The sequence below is a fragment of the Pocillopora verrucosa genome, chromosome 8 (genome assembly GCF_036669915.1).
Source record: "Pocillopora verrucosa isolate sample1 chromosome 8, ASM3666991v2, whole genome shotgun sequence".
NCBI lineage: Eukaryota > Metazoa > Cnidaria > Anthozoa > Scleractinia > Pocilloporidae > Pocillopora > Pocillopora verrucosa.
Window position 1 is genome coordinate 6,038,161 of NC_089319.1, and position 21,854 is coordinate 6,060,014.

The window sequence follows — 21,854 nt, forward strand, 5'->3', positions numbered from 1 at the left end:
GTTTGTTTAATTGTATACATAGGCAATTCGCACAGTGATTCCCACAACAATCTGAATAAAAGTCTATATTAGAACCTTTCAAGGCTGCCCAGCCGCTTCTTCAAGCAAGCGCGCTTCTTCACGGAAAGAAAAAAAATCATCAATTAATGGTTTGTTGACGATCAAATTCGTGACAAAGCCATAAGACAATACACAATACTATGAAAGCGTTTAAAAAGCTTTGAATACTTTCAAGGTCTTGATGCACTGAAAGGGGTTTTATTATGACAATAAACCGCTCTAACAGTAGATATTTCAAATATAATTGGTTATGACGCTTTTTAATTCTTCGCTTGAGACAGACAGCTTTCTCGCAACTTGTTTGGCGCGCATTACAACAGGCCAGCAAAAATACTTAAAAATACTTGTACCTTCGCTTCAGTTTCGATTTCTTTTACGATAGTTGTGTGGCATATTCCATTCGTATTTTAAGATACAAACTGTCGTCCTTTCTCTACCTCGAAATTCTGCGTTTATTTGCGGGAAAAAGGAGAGAACTTTACACAGCCGACAGCCCGCTCTCCATGTAACAAATTTACCCTTCCGTCCCCCGGCAAGTTTGCCGTTGCTCTAGATAACTTCTCCCTAAGCCCACCCCGAGAAAGAAAGATTTTGTCACATTCAGGTCATTAACGAAGTTTTTGAATCTCGCGCTCGGAAATCGGATACGCGTCGGTTCTTTCAAACCTTTGTTCTTATAACAAAAGAGCCTCAAAGCTGTCAACAATGACAATGCCCATAAAAGGATAAAAAAATCGTGCCATTGTTAGCAAAATCCCAACCCAACTTAATACAGGTCGACTGTACCTCAAAACATTATATTAAAAACTCCTTAGTTATCACCCGCTAAAATGGTATAGAATGCAAAAGGTACAAGACGCCAACGATCATGAGCCTTCTGTATTCTTGAGTTGGTTTGTTTACAACACGATTGTGGTCATCCAAAATGTCCTTTTTCACTCCATGCTGAAAAATTTTAACTCAATCATTGACTATATTTCCAACTTTCTTTCATTTCTGTTTTGAAACAATCTTCCCATTCAGAACACAGTTTTAAACAGGAGCTTGAATGACATGCCTACAAATTAGTATCACACTGACTGGTGAGAAGAAGAGTTTACCGGCTTTCGAAGGACGTGAACTCATACATATAACCACAAACTGACCTGTATTGACTGTGATGTCTCTCTACGACCTTGATCTTGTTAATGGTCCATTGCCATCCCTTTCTGTTTCGCAATTGCCTGAAGGGTGATGAAAAAAAATAATCATATCGACAAAGAACAGCTTGCAAAAATCGTAACAATCAGAGAAACATGGTTTTAATGAACATAACCATCAAGTCTCATTCCGGTAGGAGACCCCAGCATAAAATTAACAAGAGTAATCGATTGATGCCTATAAAAAAATTTAATCCTTTGACTCCTAAGAGTGGCAAGCATCTAATTTCTCCTCATAATATCACCCCTGAATCACTGAAACATTGAGGCCATGAGAGTGGAGGAAATGATCACTAACTCCGTAAAGAAGCTCTTGATTTTCAAGCAAATTCTCCTTGTCAGTACCAAAGGAAATGTATAAAGAACAGTAAGGAGAATATGCATACTGATTTTAGGGTGTAAAGGGTTTAAAAATTTATCCGTCACAATTTTTTTATATGGGAGTAACAAAAATACATTTACCTCTCCAAGAAATGGTGAAATTCTTAGGATATTTCAGCTTTTCAAAGTTAATACAAGATGTATTGGGATAGACTCGATCAATACTGACCAGTTTAGACTCTTAACTCTTGGTTAATGAGACAAAGCCTCTCGTTTGCTATTCTATCACAAAACTATACGAAGCACCTCCCTCGGAAAAATGCTATTTAGGTGAATCGTTAATCTGCACGTCAATATTACCTGCCTCTCCTGAAAATCCAAATTGAACCATTTCGTTTCATAGTACCTCAATGACATGACATGATCTGCAAATTCACGTGATAATCTCAAAGCTAAATCTTTTCACTAGGAAATAATTTAATGAAAGTGATGAAGCGCTCAGTTTGTGAACAAAACTTCAAGCGAAAGAACAGAGGGAGAGAAACACTTCAAATCATTCTTGTACAATAAGCTTTAGGTTGATCAAACACTCACAAACACATCGGTAACTTACATCGAAGGGTAGAAGAAAAAGGAAAAAAAGAAAAAACTTAACTGAGCTCAAAGAAAATTCAGAAGACTTCTCCGCTTGCCGTTGCCGGCTGCAACACGTGTCGAGAACGTTGTACACCAAAACCCTATGTTGGCGACCACTCGACATTTCAGCTTTCACCTTCAGGATTTAGTACCGTCCTATGCATTTAAGCCAAGGATTTATCCAGCAAAAATACTGCTATTTAAAGTAAGCAGCTTTAGACCAAACTGCCAAGTTTAGTTCTACGAGGCTTCACGTGCAATCATCCTGATACAGCCGAAGTGAATTCTAATAAGTCTAAACAAATCTGCAATTCAAATCACCGCGTGAGTCGCACAATCATTATTTTATTATGAAAGGAGAGGGACGGTAGGAATGTTCTTTCTCCTGCACAAAAAACCTTTGGACAGGTATTTCTAATAAGAATAGTATAGACCTCGTTCATCGAAGCACGGGGAATAAAGGAGATTGACTTAAGCAACAGAGAAAGCAACAATGTACACGTCACGTGAAATTGCAAGGGCGACGCCCAAAATAATGGAGGAGCTAATGAGATGATCCATGCTATAGATGGGAAAGAGTGCTGATGCTCCAGCGGGAATTCAAAGGGAAGGTAGTTCACAGATATGTGTGTACAAACTTGGAGGGAAGGGGAGGAGGAACTACTGCGCTGAGAGGTGTATTGTTAAGTATAGCCAAAAATATCACATGTGAAATTTAGACTCAACGACTTAGGTCTGTAATGGGCTCCGCTTTTGTACACTGTCTGCTGAAACCAGGCTCTTGATTTAGGATTTCCTTTGGCAGAATCAAATTTTTGTGCAAGTTACGGGAAATCACTTAATTTAGGTCTGAATACCCCAAGGCATTTCTAGAAGTATGACGCGCAAGCCTTTCCCCCCCCCCCGTCTTTAAGCAGCTGTTCCTTTTCACTCTCATTTTTGCTATGCACGGGTTGTTTCTGGCTTGCTTGACGTAGAAGTGTTTAATTAAGAAGAACTGTTCATTGTTCAGCACACAATACTTAGGGTTTATTCCATAAATAAGAGAAGTACAACTTTCCTAAGGTGTAGCACAACAGTTTTAAAAAATTGATAATTTTCCCCAAATTATCTTTCAAAAGACTTACAAAATATTGTCTTTATTACATTCAACGAACTTGCAAGTCTGAAAAAAAACTTAATTCCATAAAGTGGCATGCCTTTCTTTTTCTGTTATGTAGTTACACAATTTTGCTGTAAATTGACAACAGGCCATTAAAAAACACAACACAATGAAATTACCAAGTCCAACATTCCCAGGTCCTTAATAAGGTAAGAATGTATCAATCTACAGGTGTTTAAGTGCAAATTTGTCTTCATATGAACCATTCTTCATTGTTTAGTAAATTGGATTGAGTATTACTATCCAAGAATAGACTGTTCTCCATCACTTTGCCGAGCACTGCTCAGAATTCTGTTCCCAGATATGAGTTTTAAGTCATCTCCCAACTGACTTGACTGAGGCTCACCTGTAACGTTATCAATGATTTTATGAATGCTTCAGGTTTTGGTGAATAATTATTGAATATTCTGATTATTAGGAGGTAAGTGAATTTTCCAGCTTCTAGCCAAGATTTTCTGACTAACAATTAACCCTCTAACTCCCATATCAAATTTGTAATTCTCCTTACTGTCAACCATAAAGTTATTATAATGTTAGTTTAGAGAATTTAGAATTGGATCAACCGGTTATCTCCAAATCGATATTTTCTATATTCTCATCACTTATTTGGTTGATATTGTATTGATATTGAAAGGAGAAATTCTGTCTTGGACACTCATGGGAGGTAAAGGGTTAACCAATAGATTCCATGCTGCTTTGCCTTTGTTCAGTAAGAGATCACCAGTGATATCAAATTATGATAAGAAAAGAAGTGACACACCACAAGGCAGAGACAATATCTTCAATTTCAAAAGTTGCTATTGTCATAAACATCATGACAATTCTTTTAGCCTATATTAAATCTTGTATGAATATGGGAACTAAAAACAGTTGTAATTTCTGACTATTTAGTACTTTGTCTTGAAAATAAGAGACAGCATTTATGAGGATTAAAGTAGTCATTTTTCTTTACCTGTGATGATGTTATAAGAATAAGGAATTGTTGGAATTCTCCTAACCCCAGGGCCTTGTTGTCTTCCAAGTAAATCATGCACATTGCAATAAGTGGTTGAGAAGTTCATCTGCACAAAAAAAAGACACACAGCTGGTTGAAACAACACACATAACAATGTAAATGATTGGTCATTAATTTACAATATCTTGAAACAAAAAGGCTGTTTTGGTCAATGATTAATGTTTTTCACCTTCCCCAAATCTCTCCGTGAGAGGATGACTCGTAAATAGAGCAGTAGGGTCAACTGGTCTCAGGATTACATTAGTCTACATGTTGACAATGGGCTCAGATTTCACAATTGCTAGAAGCAACTGACTGTTCAAAATTTCATAAGGTATTTGTTTTTTTTATGTGATCTTGGTATTTAGAAAAACTATGTGGAACAAAAACAAAAATTCTGTGAAAGTTCCTCCCAATCCCTCTGGAGCATTACCTCCTGAGAACCTTGCTGTCTTGTTGATTGAATCATATCAATTCCTGCCATCTGTCTGTTCCATCTGATGTTATCCTCATGGATTTCTTTGGCCTGTAAATGATGCTATGTTACTGAATGTATAACATGTAGGATCTAAAACAGTGGACTCAACAACCCTTACCACTTTCCATAATTACTTGGTTCAAAGCTGCACTGCTCATTAGGTTTTTAGGGTCTCTAATTTGACATTTATTCAATAACAACATTTGTTTCAAAATAATATTCTTTAGGTTACAGTAAGCTGACAGCAATTACTGTGGATCAAATGTAAATACTACATAAAACAGATTTATGTTTAAACTTCCAGTGTCTTGTTATTTTTTAAGTATAAATTTCTAAGGATAACAGTGCAGATTAAAAAGTTATTCTTTGCTTTTTTTTCCTATGAAGAGATTGAACACAGTTTTTGTAATGTTAAATTTTAAATGTTAAACAAAGTCTCAGGAAACATTAGGACTCTCGAGAAAACAAAACTAACTATTTCCCTTAGGACCATACATTAAGTGCATAATAATTAATATAATACTTATCACAGGTACTTCACTTACTGGACTAGTATGATGCCTCACAAATGTCTTCCTAGAGTGTGTATCAAGGTCGTGTCCTGGTACAATTCCAATACTGAAGTGTGATGTGTGCTGAGATGGGTAAGGAGGAGGTCTCCTACTAGGTTGTAAATTCTTTTGTCCAGAAAAGTTCTGTGAGAAATAAATCAAAACAAGATAATATCTCAAATGTTTATAAGAAATGGTCTTCTGTGCATGCCAATTCCAGGAACACTTTCTCTCCATCCAAAATCAGTAAGGAAAAGAAAAGACAGAGAGAGGGAGAAGGAAAATGGAGAGAGAAACAACACTGAACCAGTTGCACAAAAAATAATTCTTAAAAATTATGTCTGAAAATAATCACCTTGAATGGTATTTCATAATTTTTAAAGAGAGTCTCATCTGCATGCTACTGCAGGGACCATTTTCTCTCCATCAAATATCAGAAAGGCAAGGAAAAGAGAGGAAGAAAGAGAAAGTAGAGAGAGAAACAGCAATGTAGAGCAGTTGAACAGAACAAGTTTTAGCTATCCAAGGATTAGCACAAAGGTTCAGATCTTGTACCATAGCCTTTAAGACAGATGCAACCTTTGTATTGCTTTTCTTTAATGCTGCTATTATAATACACAAGATCACCTAGCCATAAGTGAGCCCTACCAAATAATTTTGTACAAGAGAACTAAAAAAAAAATTAAGTCAAATCTTGAATTAGTGCTATGCAAGGCTCCAAGTGAACAAATTGCAGAATTCAGTTCCTGTCTTAGAGAAAGGTGTCACCGGCTACCACTAGTTTATATAAAAAAAACTCTTCATGCCGCATTTTTACAAGGGAGCAGTGCCTTAAAGATGTAATTGGTTAAATAGACAGCGTGTGTACTGCCAAAGAGTATGGTGTTTAAGACACATGTATGCAAGGCAGTGATTCTTAGGTCAGGCCTAAAAAAGTAAGGAAAACAGGTTCTGTACGTCTGAAGGACAGGAAAGTTCTATAAAGCACGCCAAATACTTCAACCAACATAACTTTCGGATAGCAGGTAATTTAGTGTTAACAGCTGGGTTAAAAACGTAAATTAGCCACCGTAAAGGGTAAAAAAGCTGACGTTTCGAGCGTTAGCCCTTCGTCAGAGCGATACCATACCTCTGTGGTTTTAAAATTCCCAGGCCCCCGAAATAAAGAATACGATCGATCGGAAATTTCAATTTTGTTATTTTCATTTTAAATCCATCAATCTTCCACATAGTGAAATAAAAAATTACGTCAATTATGTTTCGTCGAATTGTAGATTTAATATGTGGGATTGAAAAGTCAGGGTAGCAATAACTTTATAATATATTGACTGTGGCTGTCATTCGCCTTTGCTGTGAACAATTAGATCACGAAATGGTTATTGCGTCCTAAAAGCCGCAACTAAAAACATACAAGCTCTCATCTGAAGAAGAGTAATCATTGCTGCGAGAGGGAATATTTATATACAAGGAGTACACTTGACAGCGTAAAAATACAACTCATTCTTAAGAAACCTATTCAGATGATTGAAAACACTTGTGTTATTTGCTTTGCCGCTTCATACAACGTGTGAAACTAAACAACACACAGCTGTCTCACCACGCTGTTAGGATAAAAAATATTTACCTACCGACTTCATACAGCTGACATACGAAGTCTTAACTGGTTTTACTTCGTAAGTTAGCGTGGATTTGTGCATTGGTCTGGTTCCCTTCCTATGTCGCGCTTGTGGAAAAGTATTACATCTTGAATGCCGCGAAAAATACGGCTCATCTGCTATAATGGTGATGTATTTTGAACGATTTGTAAGCACGGCGGATGTGTCTGCTCCCTGGCCGAAGCCAGAGACACATTGTGCCACTGTAGACATTTCTTTTCCTTGTAAACTAGGCCATTGCTGTTGTTGTTCAGCTTCGAAATGACGACCGTGACCCCGAGAAGTGCGTGTGTGCTGCAATGTCACGCTGGTTTCTATGGAAACTAATTTCGTTTTCACGAGACTGTGAAATTAAGGTCTATAAATACATCGCTTTTTGCCACAATTCATTGAAGTCAGACGTAAAACTTTTGCTTTTCTAATAGGAATCTAAATTTTTATTCTTCACCATGAAAAGTATCTGAATAGCCAAATATGATTAAAGCTCTAACTCTTAATTTCATTAATTTTCGTAATGATGGGCAACTCACTTGCGACAATAGAGTGTCTTCCATACACTCTTATTTTGAGCTTTACAAGCCAATAACTATACGAGACCAATGAATCCAATGTTTTTAATATCTCATTGCAATCAGCTTAACATAATTCATTTATTAAAAAAGTTAAAAAATCTTTGGAGCATTCGGAGCCAAGTCGATTGCGCGATAATTATAAGTAGGTCAGTCTAAACCAACACCACACATCTTTTTTTCAAAAATGGCTAGGAAAAAAATGGAGACCATTTTATATCAACAAACCCTTTATCAAATTAAGGGCCAAATAAATTTTTATTGAACCTCACATAAGTATGTATAACATACAGTTTGTTTTCTCAAAACTTTTTAAACAGTATCTCTAAACTATACTAGAATTAAAAAAAATAATAATAATTAGAATGTCGCATCTCCGGCTGTCACTGTTATGAATATGGCTAAAGTAAATTCATGATTTTAAATAATTGATAAAAATCCATTTAGGAGCGGTTTGTGTTCGTCTTTTACCACGATGTTCTATGCAACGAATAACGCAACTTCTGCACTGGCAACGCTAATGTTGTGGTTTTAACTTTCTCAATGTCTTTTTTTCTATTTTACCGGGCCATTCTCTGTCAGCATTTGCTCTTTCTCCCACTCTCCGAATTTATCAGCTGTAGCAGGCTCAGCCAATGTTGCTCTTTCTATTTAATCCTATCTTTGGAAGATATATTCAGCTAATCTGTTGCATTTCCAGACCCGGTGCTGGAACTAGCAATCACTTCGTGATTCATAGCACATCTCATCCTTCATTCAATTACACCGCATTCACACGATCGTACATCATCTTAGGAAGTCTTGCATTGATTCTAAAATGAAAAGAGACAACATCGGTCACTCAAGATCTGGTAAGAGATTCTCCCTTCAGGCTAACGTATATTTCCTTACAAGTCGCTTCGGAGAATATGAGTTAGATCAGGAGAACATCCTTGAGCTGATAAGCTGTTCATTCTCTGCACTGTTTGCTAGATAATGGTTTAAAATTGAGAGGTAAAATAACAAGTTAAAAACTCCTGCGGGTTAAATGGTATAGAATTTTCACATTCTCATCAAAGTTAAGTTGTCGATCTCTTCTCGCGCTAACTTGTCATAAAACTGCATTTAAATTCAACGGCGAATCTAAACGAAATTTTGACATAAATGGCTACCCATCTCATTCCAGATAGCCTGCGAATGGGCCCTCGAACAAAGGAAGTCACGGATAGGTCTGCAAAGGGTCTGGGTCCGGCTTATCATCGGTGCCAGCTCGTTTTGCTCAGGACGCTAGGGCCGAGGCTGATAACGAGAGCCTACTCTACAGGCTAATCTCAGATGGTTGCTAGATTGCCGGCCTTCAAAACATCGCCGCAGTCTCAGTCTTCATTTAGGTCACGTGGTTGCGACGTTCGTTCTCGATGTGTAATAAAACCTGCAGGAGTTTCTTATGAAAACGTGCCAGTCCTCAGCTGCCATAATAGCGAAGTTATAGCAATATTCTCCCAGATAAGTCTGACTCAGTGCTAGGCTAAACTCGTTCGTAGGAGGACTTTTTAAAACCGTTGATTTACTTACGCTTTCTGACGGACGAGTACTTTTTTCCTGAAAAAATACATCGCGACAGCAACTATTGCAATCATACAAACGCTGACTAGGGAAGCTGAGAGAATTACTTCTTGATTCCTGGTTAATGACTTTCCTTTTGAGGCACTCTCTAAATTAATAAGGTTGGAAAAAAAATCCGTCAGAAAAATGAAGCCTTGGCATCTCTGAGATCTATACATAATTTCTTAATAATAAATTTAACAAAACCGCCGGTGGGCCTGTAAAGAGGAAAGAAAGGAAAAATGGACTGTATCTAAGGTTCGAAATTTCGGAAGATAGTTGCTTAAAATTTATTTCCTTTACATAACCTTTATAGCCAACAGTATCATTTGCAAAAGTCGATATTAATTTTTCTGTGGAATTTTATCACTGTAGTGTAAAATTGCATCTAGTTATTTATTCTTGTTTAGTGTACACGATTGATACTGGTGCTGTGGTTACATTAGCTTATAAATAAAAATAATTTTAATTGTGACTGTTCTGATATTCTCTCCCTTCAAAATCATCTTGTCATCGCGGCCTGTCCTCTACTAAAGAAAATAGTGCGGCTGCTTGCAACTCAAACAGTCACTGCGTCTGAACTTTGAGTAATAATTGTGTCAGCTATTGTTCAATCAATGGGAAACACAAAATTATATTCCGATATTTGTTGAGCTTACTGGGATATCGTTAGAAGTTGATGACGACGTGATGTCGTCACCGTTTTCCAAGTGCCCTCATAATTTCTGATTAAAAAAAACGAATCGGAAATGTTTTGAATTTGTCTAGTAACACTGCCCACTTCCGTCAATTTGAGCAACTAAAGCCGATAGACACAGTGAAGAATATTACTAGAATTTTGATGAATGATAGAGAAATGCCTTAACCTTTTCACTGCCAAGATCTCATTATTAATTCTCTTTACTGTCTTTCATATATTTCTTATGTCGTTAGTATTAAGAATTTGGTATTGGATCAACTAAAATTCCCTTAATTTGTCTCTTTCTTAATTCTTATCACTTTCCTGCTTGATATCGTATTGATATTGTAAGGAGAAATTCTATGTTAGTCACTCCTGGGAGTTAGAGGATTAACCTGGCTCACCTTTTTCGATTGATGTTGTGGAAACATCTACCTTTGAGCCCGCAGTCACAGTGTCGGACGATTTTGGTGGAATACTTTTTTCCGTAATTTCTTGAGTTGTAGAGATTGTGGTTACGTCATCAGTCTCTTTAGATGTATTTGGTGTTTCTGTTGTTTCCGGAGGGCTTGTGACGACTGTCGTCGATGATGCAGAATTTGACGAGGAGGAAGGGGAAGGCGTAATGGTGTTTGATGATGCAACTGATGACGTAGTTAATGTCGCTGATAACGTAGCCGGTGAGATAATTGATGACGTGACCACAGTGGAAGCCTGTGATGTAGTTGATGACGTAGCGGCTAATTTGATGAATGCTGACGTATATGTGGTTTGTAATGATAGTGTAGACGAAGTCGTATGTTCGCTTATTACTCCAGGTTTCGGCCATGGATTTGTTTCTGAAAATTTGCAGGGATAAAAACAATAAATAAAAACAGCATGATGGAAGCTGTCGATTCCTAACTAGAAATGAAAATTTCGGCGACAAAGCTTCCTCTGTGGACTAAGAGTTCATTCATTTGCAATCAGATGACAGAGGAAACCTTTCAAAAGGGGCGCGGTTGGAATAAGACAAATTAAGCTTTGATAATGTAGAGCCATCAAGAAAGTGATGAAATGCGAACCTCCACAAATAGAAATCTCCGTGCAAGCATACACCAAGTAATGTCTTAAACCTCATCATCACCCTAATAATTTCACCCCCCATGAGCTGACACTAACAGTATTCTTCGGGCCATAGTAGCACCGGATGTTCAACTGTACTCACGCGATCAGTCTCTTACAGACACCTCAGCTTGTTCTTGTTCTAGTGACGAGCAAATTTATAGAAAGACCCAGAAACAAAGAAACAATCTTACCCAAGAGACTGAAGTTAAAAGTAGCCACTTTGCTCCAGTTACCAACAGGTGTTTGACACATGACCTCGTCCACAGAGTGGACCGATGGATGGAGGTCAATCCAAGTCTGAAGCCATTTGAGGTCCTGGGTGCACAACAGTGGATTACGGGAAAGCCCTCTGTATAAGAGAAAATGAAAATTACTGACAAGGAAAATTTGTTTAATGGTCGAGAGTCCCTTGACTTTGAGATCATTTCCTTTATTCTCGTGACCTTAATGTTTGATTCAGGGATGATATTGTAAGGAGAAATTAGATGCTAGTCACTCTTCGAGGTCAAAACGTCAAGAGATCGCACGTAATGAGTGCGTAGTTTTCAAGTCAGCTCAGTGTTACATTTAAACGCCTTTCGTTATATGTTTTTCATAAACGCCTCTTTTTTTCGCAACGGACATGCTTTGACTCATGGAAGAGATAATGTCATGTGCAGAAGAATTCATGGTGTAATTGTTAGTGCCACTTCTTCCTTATTCTTCCCAGCCATTGTTCCAGCACTACTTGCGCTGCATCAACCATTATTGTTTAGTGCTGAGGGGAAGTTAAGTGGAAACCTGAACAGTTCAGTTCTGGCTTTTTGCATTCACATAAGCCGCAAAACACGACGAAAGTATGCAATAATATAACTGATCAGTCTAGAGCCAAACTGAAGTCACAACATAGACATGTCGGCATTCTTTCAACCGTTGAAGCAAGAAAAATTTTAAATACATTAAAACTGTCATGTAAAAGCTTTACTGAAATAAATTAGGAAAAAGTTGCATTGTACAGGAGAAACTAGAATAAACTATTATAACAGCGATTTTGATGATTCGGTCTTCTGCGAAAGGTCACATCGGGCAGAATACGTGGACATTATTAATCATTAATCATACATAACTGATATAGCGGCAAATTGAACGCAACCTCGTTTTAAAGAGCGAAAGAGTGAAAGAGCTCTAACTTAGAGAAGAATGGGCAAAATTGACCCACTAGGCTTCGTAAAATCCACTTTCCTGAGTTTTAGAAGTGCTTACTTCTAAATAAACGCACAACCTCTTGAAGATGAAAGATGTATCTACAACTTGCACCTAAAATAAACGATTTTTACGAAGTAAAAGCATTATCCTTTTGCACTTGAAGATACTCAAAATTTGGTCATTTTCAGTATGATTCTGCTGATGTAATAAAACAGTGATCCTTTTAATCCCAGATCGTACGTATTTTACACATAATAATTGTAACTATAGAACGTCACACGATCCGAGTTTCGAAATCTTCGATGTATTTTCCCAGTTGTTTCCTGCACGCAAACGTAATTCACTTCCAACTTTTTGTTCGATAGATTTTAAATTTGCAGAACATTTTCAAGTACTCACATAGTTGAACGCTGGTGCCGGGCTATGTTGTCGAATATCTCCTTGGCCTCGTAGGGGATCGTGGTGAAAAGATTGCCATCCAAAAGACTGCAAAAAATAACAATGAAGCCTTCAGATCATGTTCGCGTGGTGCAATTGTGTGATGTGGGGCTGTAGTAAAAAAATTATGTTTGGGTAAAAGTATGCGATGCAGCTACAAAAACTCTGCCGAGGCGACAACGGTTGCAATGCCAGATCTTAATTATCAAAAGGAAAAATAATGAAAGTGTCTGAAGGACATTGTACCATACTTTATCAGCATGGTAGAACAAGAGCGCTTTTCATTGGAGCGTCGTCCAACCAAAACCAAAGGAATCACAAGAGCCAATCAGAGAGCAAAGGAAAATACCGTGAAGAGCCAATAAGAACTCAAAGTGAAAACAAGCAAACTGCCTAAAGCGCGGGAAAACGCGGTTGTCCATATTGCGATTGATGAGTTTTAAAGCTGATTGGTGCAGAAAATGGCGCGAGTTTCCTGAAGAAATCACAGATGGAAGGTGAGCAAAACCATTAAAATCTCCTACTACTCTCGACACTCATGAAAACAATTGCTCTTTCAAGGTGGTTCAGGTATTTCAACACAAGTATAGCACACTTATGGGACAAGGCTTTGGTGACAAAGTAATGAAATAGTAAAAATAAGTTAAACACAACCATGATTTTCTACTTACAGAGTAGATAATTTAGTTAAGTTCTTGAGAAGTTCTAAAGGAAACTCAGTTAGCTGATTATCCTTCAATTCCCTGAAACATGAAAAACACGAGAAGGGATTATCAAAAATCAAAAAGCGCACAGTAACGTAGTTCAAGACTTCAAGGTAAGGAACACTTAATTCCGTGTTGAGAGACTCGGATCCAGTACCTGACCGGGTCATTGTGTTGTGTTCTTGGCTTGCCTCTCTTCACCCCCCAGGAGTATAGATGGGTAGAGGGAAAATAATGTTACGTAGATCAGCTTAAACCCTGAGGCATTATGGGCCATTTGGCTCGAGAGCAATCAGTTCAACGTAGTGACGAAGTCTCTTGATTCCGATTAACCGTTTCAAAACTTCGAGAATTAGGGGGCAGAAAATGCCTTTGCAACTGCCGTTGTGAGTGGTTTCCTTTCTTCCCCATGGTCATTAAGAGGGCTCACTCGACAGAGTTGACAACAGAGTCACAGCAAACACGAACGACAAAGTGCACCCTAAAATGCCTGCTTGATCGAGCGTAATATTCCTTTCTATTGTAGTACACTCAAACCAATCGGCCCCGAGCGATTTTCAAACGGCATCCAACCATGTTAATGGCAATAAAAAAGCTTCCCATGTTCAGAAAATGGTTATCTTTCCCAAAGGTTGCAACCACAGGGTGTAGGGAACGGTGTATGAACGTAAATCAGCGCGAATCAGTTAAATGCAATTATATGATCGTAAATGATTTGCAGCACAAAAAACATGTTAATGTTGTTGTTAGCTTTGAGTTTTGAGACATCTCTTAGTTCACTACTGAGCACTTACAAAATTGATAACTCCCCATGTCTTGCCAAGAGAGTGGAAGATATCGAAGTTATTTTGTTGTTGTCAAGTCTCCTAATAGAGGCGGATGAAATCATGGCATGAAATGTTAAACAAGGTCACGATGAACACTGAAACTAGATTAGTAATATTCACTCCGATCGTGGTTTGACAGTGTTAGTTGAGTGCAAGGATTAGAAATTAGATTGTTACGTGTAAAAGCTTTGAAGCGTTAGAAAACATTAATGTTGAATTCGTGTCAGTTGTTTTGTGCTCAAAAAAAGTTTTCTTATTCAAATTTACGGTACTGTGCATAAGTTTAAGGTACATCACAGTGTGGTGCAGTGCAGTAATACAGTGTAATCCACTTTAATCGTAGTTTTTCGCTAGGGTGACAGGATTTAACCACCGTGCACCATATTGCTTTTCAGTGCATTGCAGTGCAATATAGGTTTACTGATATATCTCATTACTTAACAAATAGTCGGAACTAAGAAAAAGTTACAATAGAAAGAAGATCTGTCAAAACATAAAAACATAACTATCAATATTGATTATGCAAAATGAAGTAGAAATGGTTGAGAATTGTCAAAGATCCCCATACCAACTCGAACTATAATTTCGATACTACTTCGGGAGGTATACACCTAACTGCAATAACATTTTCAAAGAAAAAAAAGCGAACAAAAAGAAAATTTCAAAATATGTATTAACATGAGCAGTTCCCCGAGACACGGCAGACTCTCCATGGCTGACGTGAAAAAGATGAAAAGTGAATTTCGTAAATCATATAAAGTTAACAGAAATCAGTTTATAAGCAATTTTCGCAGCTACAGTAAGTCCATAAGGAGATTATTTATTGTTGTGGGTATTATTCTATAAAACGTTATTGCAATAAGGTGTATCTTGAAAAATATCAGAAATATTCGAGTCCTTCTTTTGAAATCGGTGCTAATCTTCTCTCTCCGAAAAGGAATTTTCGTTTTCCCTATTTTTATGGTGCAGCATTTGTGTCATACCAATTTTATTACACAAAATTTCCACGAAGCTACCTAAAAATAGATTTTAAAGCTTAAGTACGTAATTTCGTAAACTTACAATAATTCTAAAAACTTACAAGTACTCCAGGTTAACTGTGTCGTCAAATAATCCTTCCGGAAGCGTTTGCAAATTGTTATGGGAAAGATGACTGCAAAACGAAAGCTTCTACGATTAATTTTGAACTCTTGAAGAAGAACATGTTGTGACAACATGAAGACATATAAACTGATGGCAGAGGGAAATCAAGATTTATCTAAGTACTTACATCCTTTTTATTTGAGAGATTCCTTGGAAAGAGTCTTTATAAAGAACTTTTATATCGTTGCTATTTAACACTCTGCAAAGATAAAAAAGAAAAAACAATGAGTATACAGTAAAGGAAGGAAAAAGCTTTGAAAGAGATAGAAGAATGCTCGAACGACAAAGCAAACATCGGACACTGGGAAAGCGATGAAAAACTTACAACTCTCTAAGCTTTTTAAGGCCTTGGAAAGCGTTTCCTTCGATTGTTGTTAATGGATTGTGCCGCATTTCTCTGCAAATAGAAAAATAACAAGTGATACTTTACAGAATTGGATATCATTACTTGAGTTCGAAACCTTTTCCAAACGACGGGAACTAAATTTTGATAGCATACAATTCAAGTTAATCCATCCCACGTGGTAAGCTTTTCCCCAAGGTTTCATACTTTTTGAGAACAGTTCTGTCTTTTCACGGTATTTTTCTCAAAATCAACATTTCGGATCAGATTTTTAAAGCCCTATCCCAGTATTTAAATTCGTTTTCGTGTACAGCCCATGGAGCTGGTGTTTCCATGGGTTTTTTCTGGGGGGGGGGGGAGGGGGGAATATTGAGCAGCAAAGCTGTAGAAGAAATAGTAATTGGAAAAGTCGAGACTCCGCTGCCTGCATTTTTGAAGTATGCTCGAAAAACCGCGCGCTCTCCACATAAGGCCTACACTACAGATTATCTTATAGGCATTTCGCTATTTGATGGTGTGTGTCTACATTAGTGTATTCACATAGTGTTGAAATACTGATGTTTGATCCGACCGGGTGCGGCAAAAGCGTTTTCATTTTGTATTCAAGAATAAGATAAACTCTTTTTTTCTTGGCCAGTAAGAAAAAATGAATCAATGGCGAAGGTTTTCTGGTTTAAAGAGAAAAAAAATTTTTTTCTACAAGTCTGATTATACTGATCCGACATCTAGCACATAAGATACTCTTTTTTGTTTCATTAATCATCAAAAGTTGTAAAAAACGAGGGATTCTATCTTTCATTTTACAAATTTCTTCTCAAGTAGTTTGAATAGTTTTGCCTAGACACTCAGGTACAACAAAAGTCCGACTTATGCGAAATATTTAAGAAAACAACCGTATTGATCATATTTAATAATATCTTCTCTATATTTCCACGAGAGAGTCTACCGAGGCGTCAGTTATTTAAGTAGCAATACGGTGACCTTGTTCAATATAGAATATACCGGGATACGGATCTTAAACAACAAAGTGCTTGGAAAGCCGGAAATCTGACTCTAGCGTCAAGGTTACGTCGAGTCGATTTTGCTTCAGGAATTTCTAAAATGTGGATCAGTTGTATTTAAAAGAGAAAAAAAGAAATTAAGAAACGATAGTTAAAGAGTAGCAAAACACATTGTATGGCGATTCATGATGTCAGTCTTTTTATCTATGTTTCATTGACAGCTTCGTAATCAAACCGGGCATGCCGTGCTCTTCATGTACTCAAAGCACAAATTTGGTGATTTTAAAAACGCAAGCCAAAGATTTACATCTTTGGTTTTGGTCAATAAATGCTTAGCCAGTTAGAGAGATTGACACTGATACAACATGAACTTCTTTATCAATTCATATCCAAAGAGGCTAATATAAAAACCCAACACTTACAAAGTAACGATAAGTATTCTTGACACGATCTCTAACCTCTTCAATTCATCATTTGCATAATGTCGAGACAGCCACTTACGTAAATGATATAAGCCCCAGGGAGTACGTGAAGACATTTTTCGTTTTACTAGAACATACTACGGTTGTAACACTTTGAAATACCCCGGTAAATTAATATCATTATTGGAATAATAGCCTATTCAAGTCTTGCATTGTCACTTCGATCAGGATTTTTCTGATTTCTCCCTCGCTCTAGGCAACGGATAGATTAGTTTACCCAAGAATCACAGATTGAAGTGAAACCGTGGATTTGCGTTGTTTTTGATTACAAGTTTCATGGTATTTACTCCTAAAAAACCAACTAGCTTCTCAATAACTCTTCATCGAAGCCCAATCGATTCCTTGAAACTTTCCGCCAGTTTACTTCTGTACTTTTTGATAGCTAATTTATTCAAATCCCACACACTGGGCCGGCCTTTTAGCATTGGGTGTTATAATCGTTTGTTAATCTGTTTGGCATATTTTTAATTAAAAGAACAGAAAAGACGAACGAGTTCATTGAACTTCACAAACGCCGACGGATTGCTTGAGAATGGCGCTGAATGGAGTGCTAAAAGCCTCGAAAATTGTTTGGATTTGTGTATGAAGTTCATTTTATAATATTCTGCGAGGAGGTTAGGAAACAATACTAAACAGACACTATTCCGCAGAGATAAGCAATTTAACATAAGAGGTGGTTTTCTGTTATATTTACAAAAAGCTATTTTTAAGATTGCCTTGGGCAAGGATGGATCATACTGTCCCTGGTTTTTGACAAAAAGAAACTTAAGAATGTAAACTATTAAGTATTGCACAATGTATTTTGTGAAGTGAAGTATCAATCTAGATAATATATTTGTCTGTTTGAACCAGCCTTCTGGAATGATCGGTTGAGAAGTTAATTGGCAAAGTTGTTTGGAACGCGTGACGCTATCTTTGCGAGTAAAAGCTTTCTAATTTCGATTTAATTTCTAGGTACTTTTCATTAGTTTTCTTATTACTCTCAGAGTTGTTGTCTCGATTTCAGTTTATAACTAATCAGTTCTGTAAGAGCTTTAATAATTTATTTATCCCGTATTATCTATTGTCTAAGTGGCAATAAATTCATTGAATCTTATCAACAGAGTTAAGAACTTAACGAAGCAGGTTAAAGCATCTGAGAAAAAATATGCGCGGAAAAAAAAAACACATGGAAAATTTTGCACTTATTCTCGCGGTTCCAAAAATATTTTCTATTTAAGTAACCAACCCAAACATTCTCCAAAACAGGCTTGATAAGCAAAATTGATATAGGCAGTTTGAAATAGTATAGGTCATTACTAATTAAAAAATTCGACAAGCGTCTCAAGAGATGATTCAATGTGGCCTATAGGAACACCCTCTCTATTAAAAACCTGCCATGCATAACAAATGTGGTTTTTTGGTGAAACCGGTATTTTGATTTTCGCGATATTTATTCCTCCTTTTCTTGCCACATCTTCTAAAAAAAGCCGATTTCCGACAACATACAATCATGTTTTATTAGTACTTGTACATTCTACGTGTGTGTGTATTTGTTTCTTTCTGCTGAGGAAGTAGGTTTTGATCTTGTACAAAAGATAGCTCCAGAAAATATGCGCCGATAATAAAAGGCGACGTTGTCACACAATGTCAAGAAATATATAACTAAAATAACTTACATTTCAGTGACATTAGGCAATCCTTGAAAGGCGTTCTTCTGAATCAGTGATATCTGCGTTTTGCTGAATATCCTACGATGAAAACAAAAGCGAGAAATAACGTGTGAGCCAGAGAAATTTATAAAGTAGTTTACTATTGAACCAAACAAGAAAGAAGTTTCGTTCATAAAAATGCGAGGAACAAGGTCTAAAGTTTGAAGTGCTTATATTCAATTCAGACTTTGTGTTCATATGTCGTTTTTGTCATCTGCATTTTGTGCTTTGTTTACATTTAAAAAATCGTGCTTTAGATACAGCTCCTGTTATCTCGAGCGAAATAAAGAACAACATTAGTTTTTTCAGGACAGTGAATATTAATAAAGAGAACTTTACTTCCATTGTTTATTGACGACGACAAGTAATAAGCAACTATCTGCATTCGCCTTCCTAAACATTTTTGATAATCTGTCAAATGTTTGCTTATCGAAACGAACATTTGTTACAACCGCTTACTTCAGGAATTCTTTCAAACTCTGAGCAAGTAAACGGCAAAACCAGAAAACTATTTGGATTATACAAATTGTCCCGAATAACACTGAATTTCGATTTCCCGCTGCGGCGTGTCCGAGAAACTTTCATTATCGAATCGATCTAAATGAAAGCAAATGCTTCAGCAATCCGGTTTGCAAGAGTGACATGTTGATGTTAAAAGACTGACTGCGATTGACTGGTTAAAGGTTCGACAGCACACGGTAATTGAATTTTATCGGCCATGTTCACGCCATTTGAAATCCTCGCCACTATGTTTTAAAACAACAAATCGCTTCTGAAAGGTGACAAAATTTTATGATTTGATAACAAGACATGTATCAAAGGTTAGGAAGCAAATAAACTTAAGTTATACTCACAGTCTGCGTGCATTTGCTGGGATGCCAGAAGGTATGGTTTTCAAAGAGGAGACGTTGTAGCATTCTACGTATAAAACTGCTCTGACCTCAACACATTCGCACTTTGAGGGACAAGAAAGAGAAAGAGTTGTGGTAGCTTGGAGAAGTAGTAAAAAACAGATAACGTTTAACTGTTTGCACCATGGAGCTACAACCAAATCCATTTCCTTTTCTTGCACTCAATGAAATCCGATCTCGCTCGTGTAAATATCGTTTGATCGACACAACGCGACAAAGTATTTTATAAATATTTGCCCACGCATGCGTCACAGCTACCCTACAGGAAACCTTGACGCTCACTGACTCTCAGTAATTCATATATTACAATGGAAATGGTTTCGCACCGGAAATACTCGTCAAACTACTGACACACCTGCCTCCAAGAACTCCAAAACATCCATTTCTAATGTGATGAATTCTGGCTACATGAATGAACCCAGAACTTAACCAAAATCCAATGTGTAGGAGATTAAGTATTTATTGTGATGCTCGCTGTTTGCCGTTTGCCTAGGTAACAAGTTTAACACGGCCACTATACTAACTGAAACATGCATAGATGATGAGGAAATTCAGTTTTGATTCATCATTTTGATATTAAAGAACAAGGAAGGCTCTCTACTTTTTTTTTTGTCAGATGATTCATTAATGTATCTCTTACTTTATTTACTAAAACACTTATGAAAAAGTATAGATTGGTATTCACTAAAGAGTTGCTGAATGCAAATTACAATATTGAACTTTAAGTACTAAATTTTTACATCTGTCATGTCTGATTGTAACATATATATTTTAAAGTCTTCAAGTCATTTTCATCGTCTTATCTTAAAGGGTAGTTAATGCTTCCAACTGCATGAAGTAAAGAATTACGCATCGAATGAAAACTACTGACCATCAAAACGTGTTTCAATCAAGAAGGAAAAAAAATAAGAACCAACATTCTTAAGTGTATACACTCACTAAAAGGTGACCATATCTCTAATAGTTTTCTCTCTCGTGAAGGGAAATAAATATGTTTATAAATACTGTTGTTTTCAATATCACTGCTTTCAGATGTCCTTAAAAAGTCATTCTGTCAGACAATCCAACTCTCCATAAAGGAAGCCATTCAATGATGCAAAATAGGAACGATGTACCAATGATAAAAAGTGCAGAATAAAAGTTATTTCCCGAGGCGTCTCTATCAAAAAAGTGAATAGCTGATAATCGCGGATTGGAAGAAAAAGAGCCAAATGAATATCTGAAATTGCACTTTTTTGTTTCTTTGATAATTTGTGAGGAAAGTGTGCGTCACTTTAAAAACTGTGCGTCACTTTAAAATGAAGTGGGAAGCGAACAGACTAGATTGTCCAGTTTTTCGTCAATCTTTTTATACAAATCTCAATTATCAATCATAGAGTGGCTGGAATGGTACCCTAAAAATCAAAGAATGAAATTTTATTCAAGGGCTTCCTTCCCTTCCGGCTCTTTTGAGTCTTAACGACCTCCCTCTAAAGAATAAAAAAAAGCACTTTTAGATACCACCAAGCAAGCCTCGGTATCCGTTGATAAAATGTTTTCTTCATTTGTTGTCATCTTCCGCTTAAATGCCGCTAAAATATCCGGAAATCTAAACAAGAGCGCTGTAGCTGTAGATAAACTAGCTAAAAGAATCATTTACCGAGAAGTAATGATTAATAGGTCATGATTCTCAGACGGAACAGGATTGCTGGGATAGACAAGTATATTCCTTGTCTCAGTATATCAATATCACTTTGTAGGGCATTGTTGGCGAGAAATTTTTCGGGCTAAAATGAAGTATTTGGTAGGGCAAAATGCATTTTAACCCGCTCTCACGCACGCGTGATTTAGTCATTTTTTTCAGTTTTTATCCTCTCAGTGCCCTCCAAAATGATATAATCATAAAGAATAGTAATACAGTTTATGTTCTTGAGCATAAGTGTGTTTTTTGTTAAAGTATTTCGTAATTTGTGACATGGAGTACACCGCGAAAATCTTCGAAGGTTTCATAGGCAACGCGACAACAAATCACATTTTCTGCTATAAAATACCAAATGAATAAAGGGGGTAAGTTTCTAAAGAAACTGTGGTGCTGCGTTGGTGGGAGAGTATAACAGGTAATTAAGTGTTAACAACTGAGTTGAAAACGTAAATT

At 36.9% G+C, this 21,854-nt stretch overlaps 2 protein-coding genes across 2 annotated transcripts; both read right to left on the minus strand.

Annotated features, from left to right (window-relative positions):
- Positions 1-3,220: 3,220 nt before the first annotated feature.
- Positions 3,221-7,338, minus strand: LOC131769827 (uncharacterized). Its single transcript, XM_059085554.2, has 5 exons — positions 7,030-7,338; positions 5,396-5,545; positions 4,806-4,898; positions 4,331-4,439; positions 3,221-3,724 (listed from the first exon to the last, which is right to left on the minus strand). The coding sequence occupies exons 1-5, from the start codon at positions 7,267-7,269 to the stop codon at positions 3,618-3,620; spliced, it is 699 nt and encodes a 232-aa protein (XP_058941537.1). The 5' UTR covers positions 7,270-7,338; the 3' UTR covers positions 3,221-3,617.
- Positions 7,339-7,855: 517 nt separating this feature from the next.
- On the minus strand, positions 7,856-19,946 carry LOC131769829 (SLIT and NTRK-like protein 6). The gene is made up of 12 exons (XM_059085558.2): positions 19,664-19,946; positions 18,777-18,848; positions 15,618-15,689; positions 15,420-15,491; positions 15,231-15,302; positions 14,117-14,188; positions 13,290-13,361; positions 12,580-12,666; positions 11,187-11,344; positions 10,293-10,727; positions 9,180-9,318; positions 7,856-8,437 (listed from the first exon to the last, which is right to left on the minus strand). The coding sequence occupies exons 1-12, from the start codon at positions 19,864-19,866 to the stop codon at positions 8,386-8,388; spliced, it is 1,506 nt and encodes a 501-aa protein (XP_058941541.2). The 5' UTR covers positions 19,867-19,946; the 3' UTR covers positions 7,856-8,385.
- Between the last annotated feature and the right edge of the window lie 1,908 nt (positions 19,947-21,854).

Bases quoted from the DNA above. Each gene is read 5' to 3' on its own strand.
- LOC131769827 (XM_059085554.2), bottom strand. From the start codon at position 7,269: ATGTCTACAGTGGCACAATGTGTCTCTGGCTTCGGCCAGGGAGCAGAC. The intron at 5,546-7,029 runs GTAGGTAAATAT...TATTTCTCACAG, and splicing joins ATGTCAGCTGTATGAAGTCG to AACTTTTCTGGACAAAAGAA. The intron at 4,440-4,805 runs GTAATGCTCCAG...TTTTTTGTGCAG, and splicing joins GACAGCAAGGTTCTCAGGAG to ATGAACTTCTCAACCACTTA.
- LOC131769829 (XM_059085558.2), bottom strand. From the start codon at position 19,866: ATGGATTTGGTTGTAGCTCCATGGTGCAAACAGTTAAACGTTATCTGT. The intron at 15,492-15,617 runs GTAAGTTTTTCA...TTATCTTTGCAG, and splicing joins CTTAAAAAGCTTAGAGAGTT to AGTGTTAAATAGCAACGATA. The intron at 10,728-11,186 runs GTAAGATTGTTT...GCAAATTTTCAG, and splicing joins TTTTAACTTCAGTCTCTTGG to AAACAAATCCATGGCCGAAA.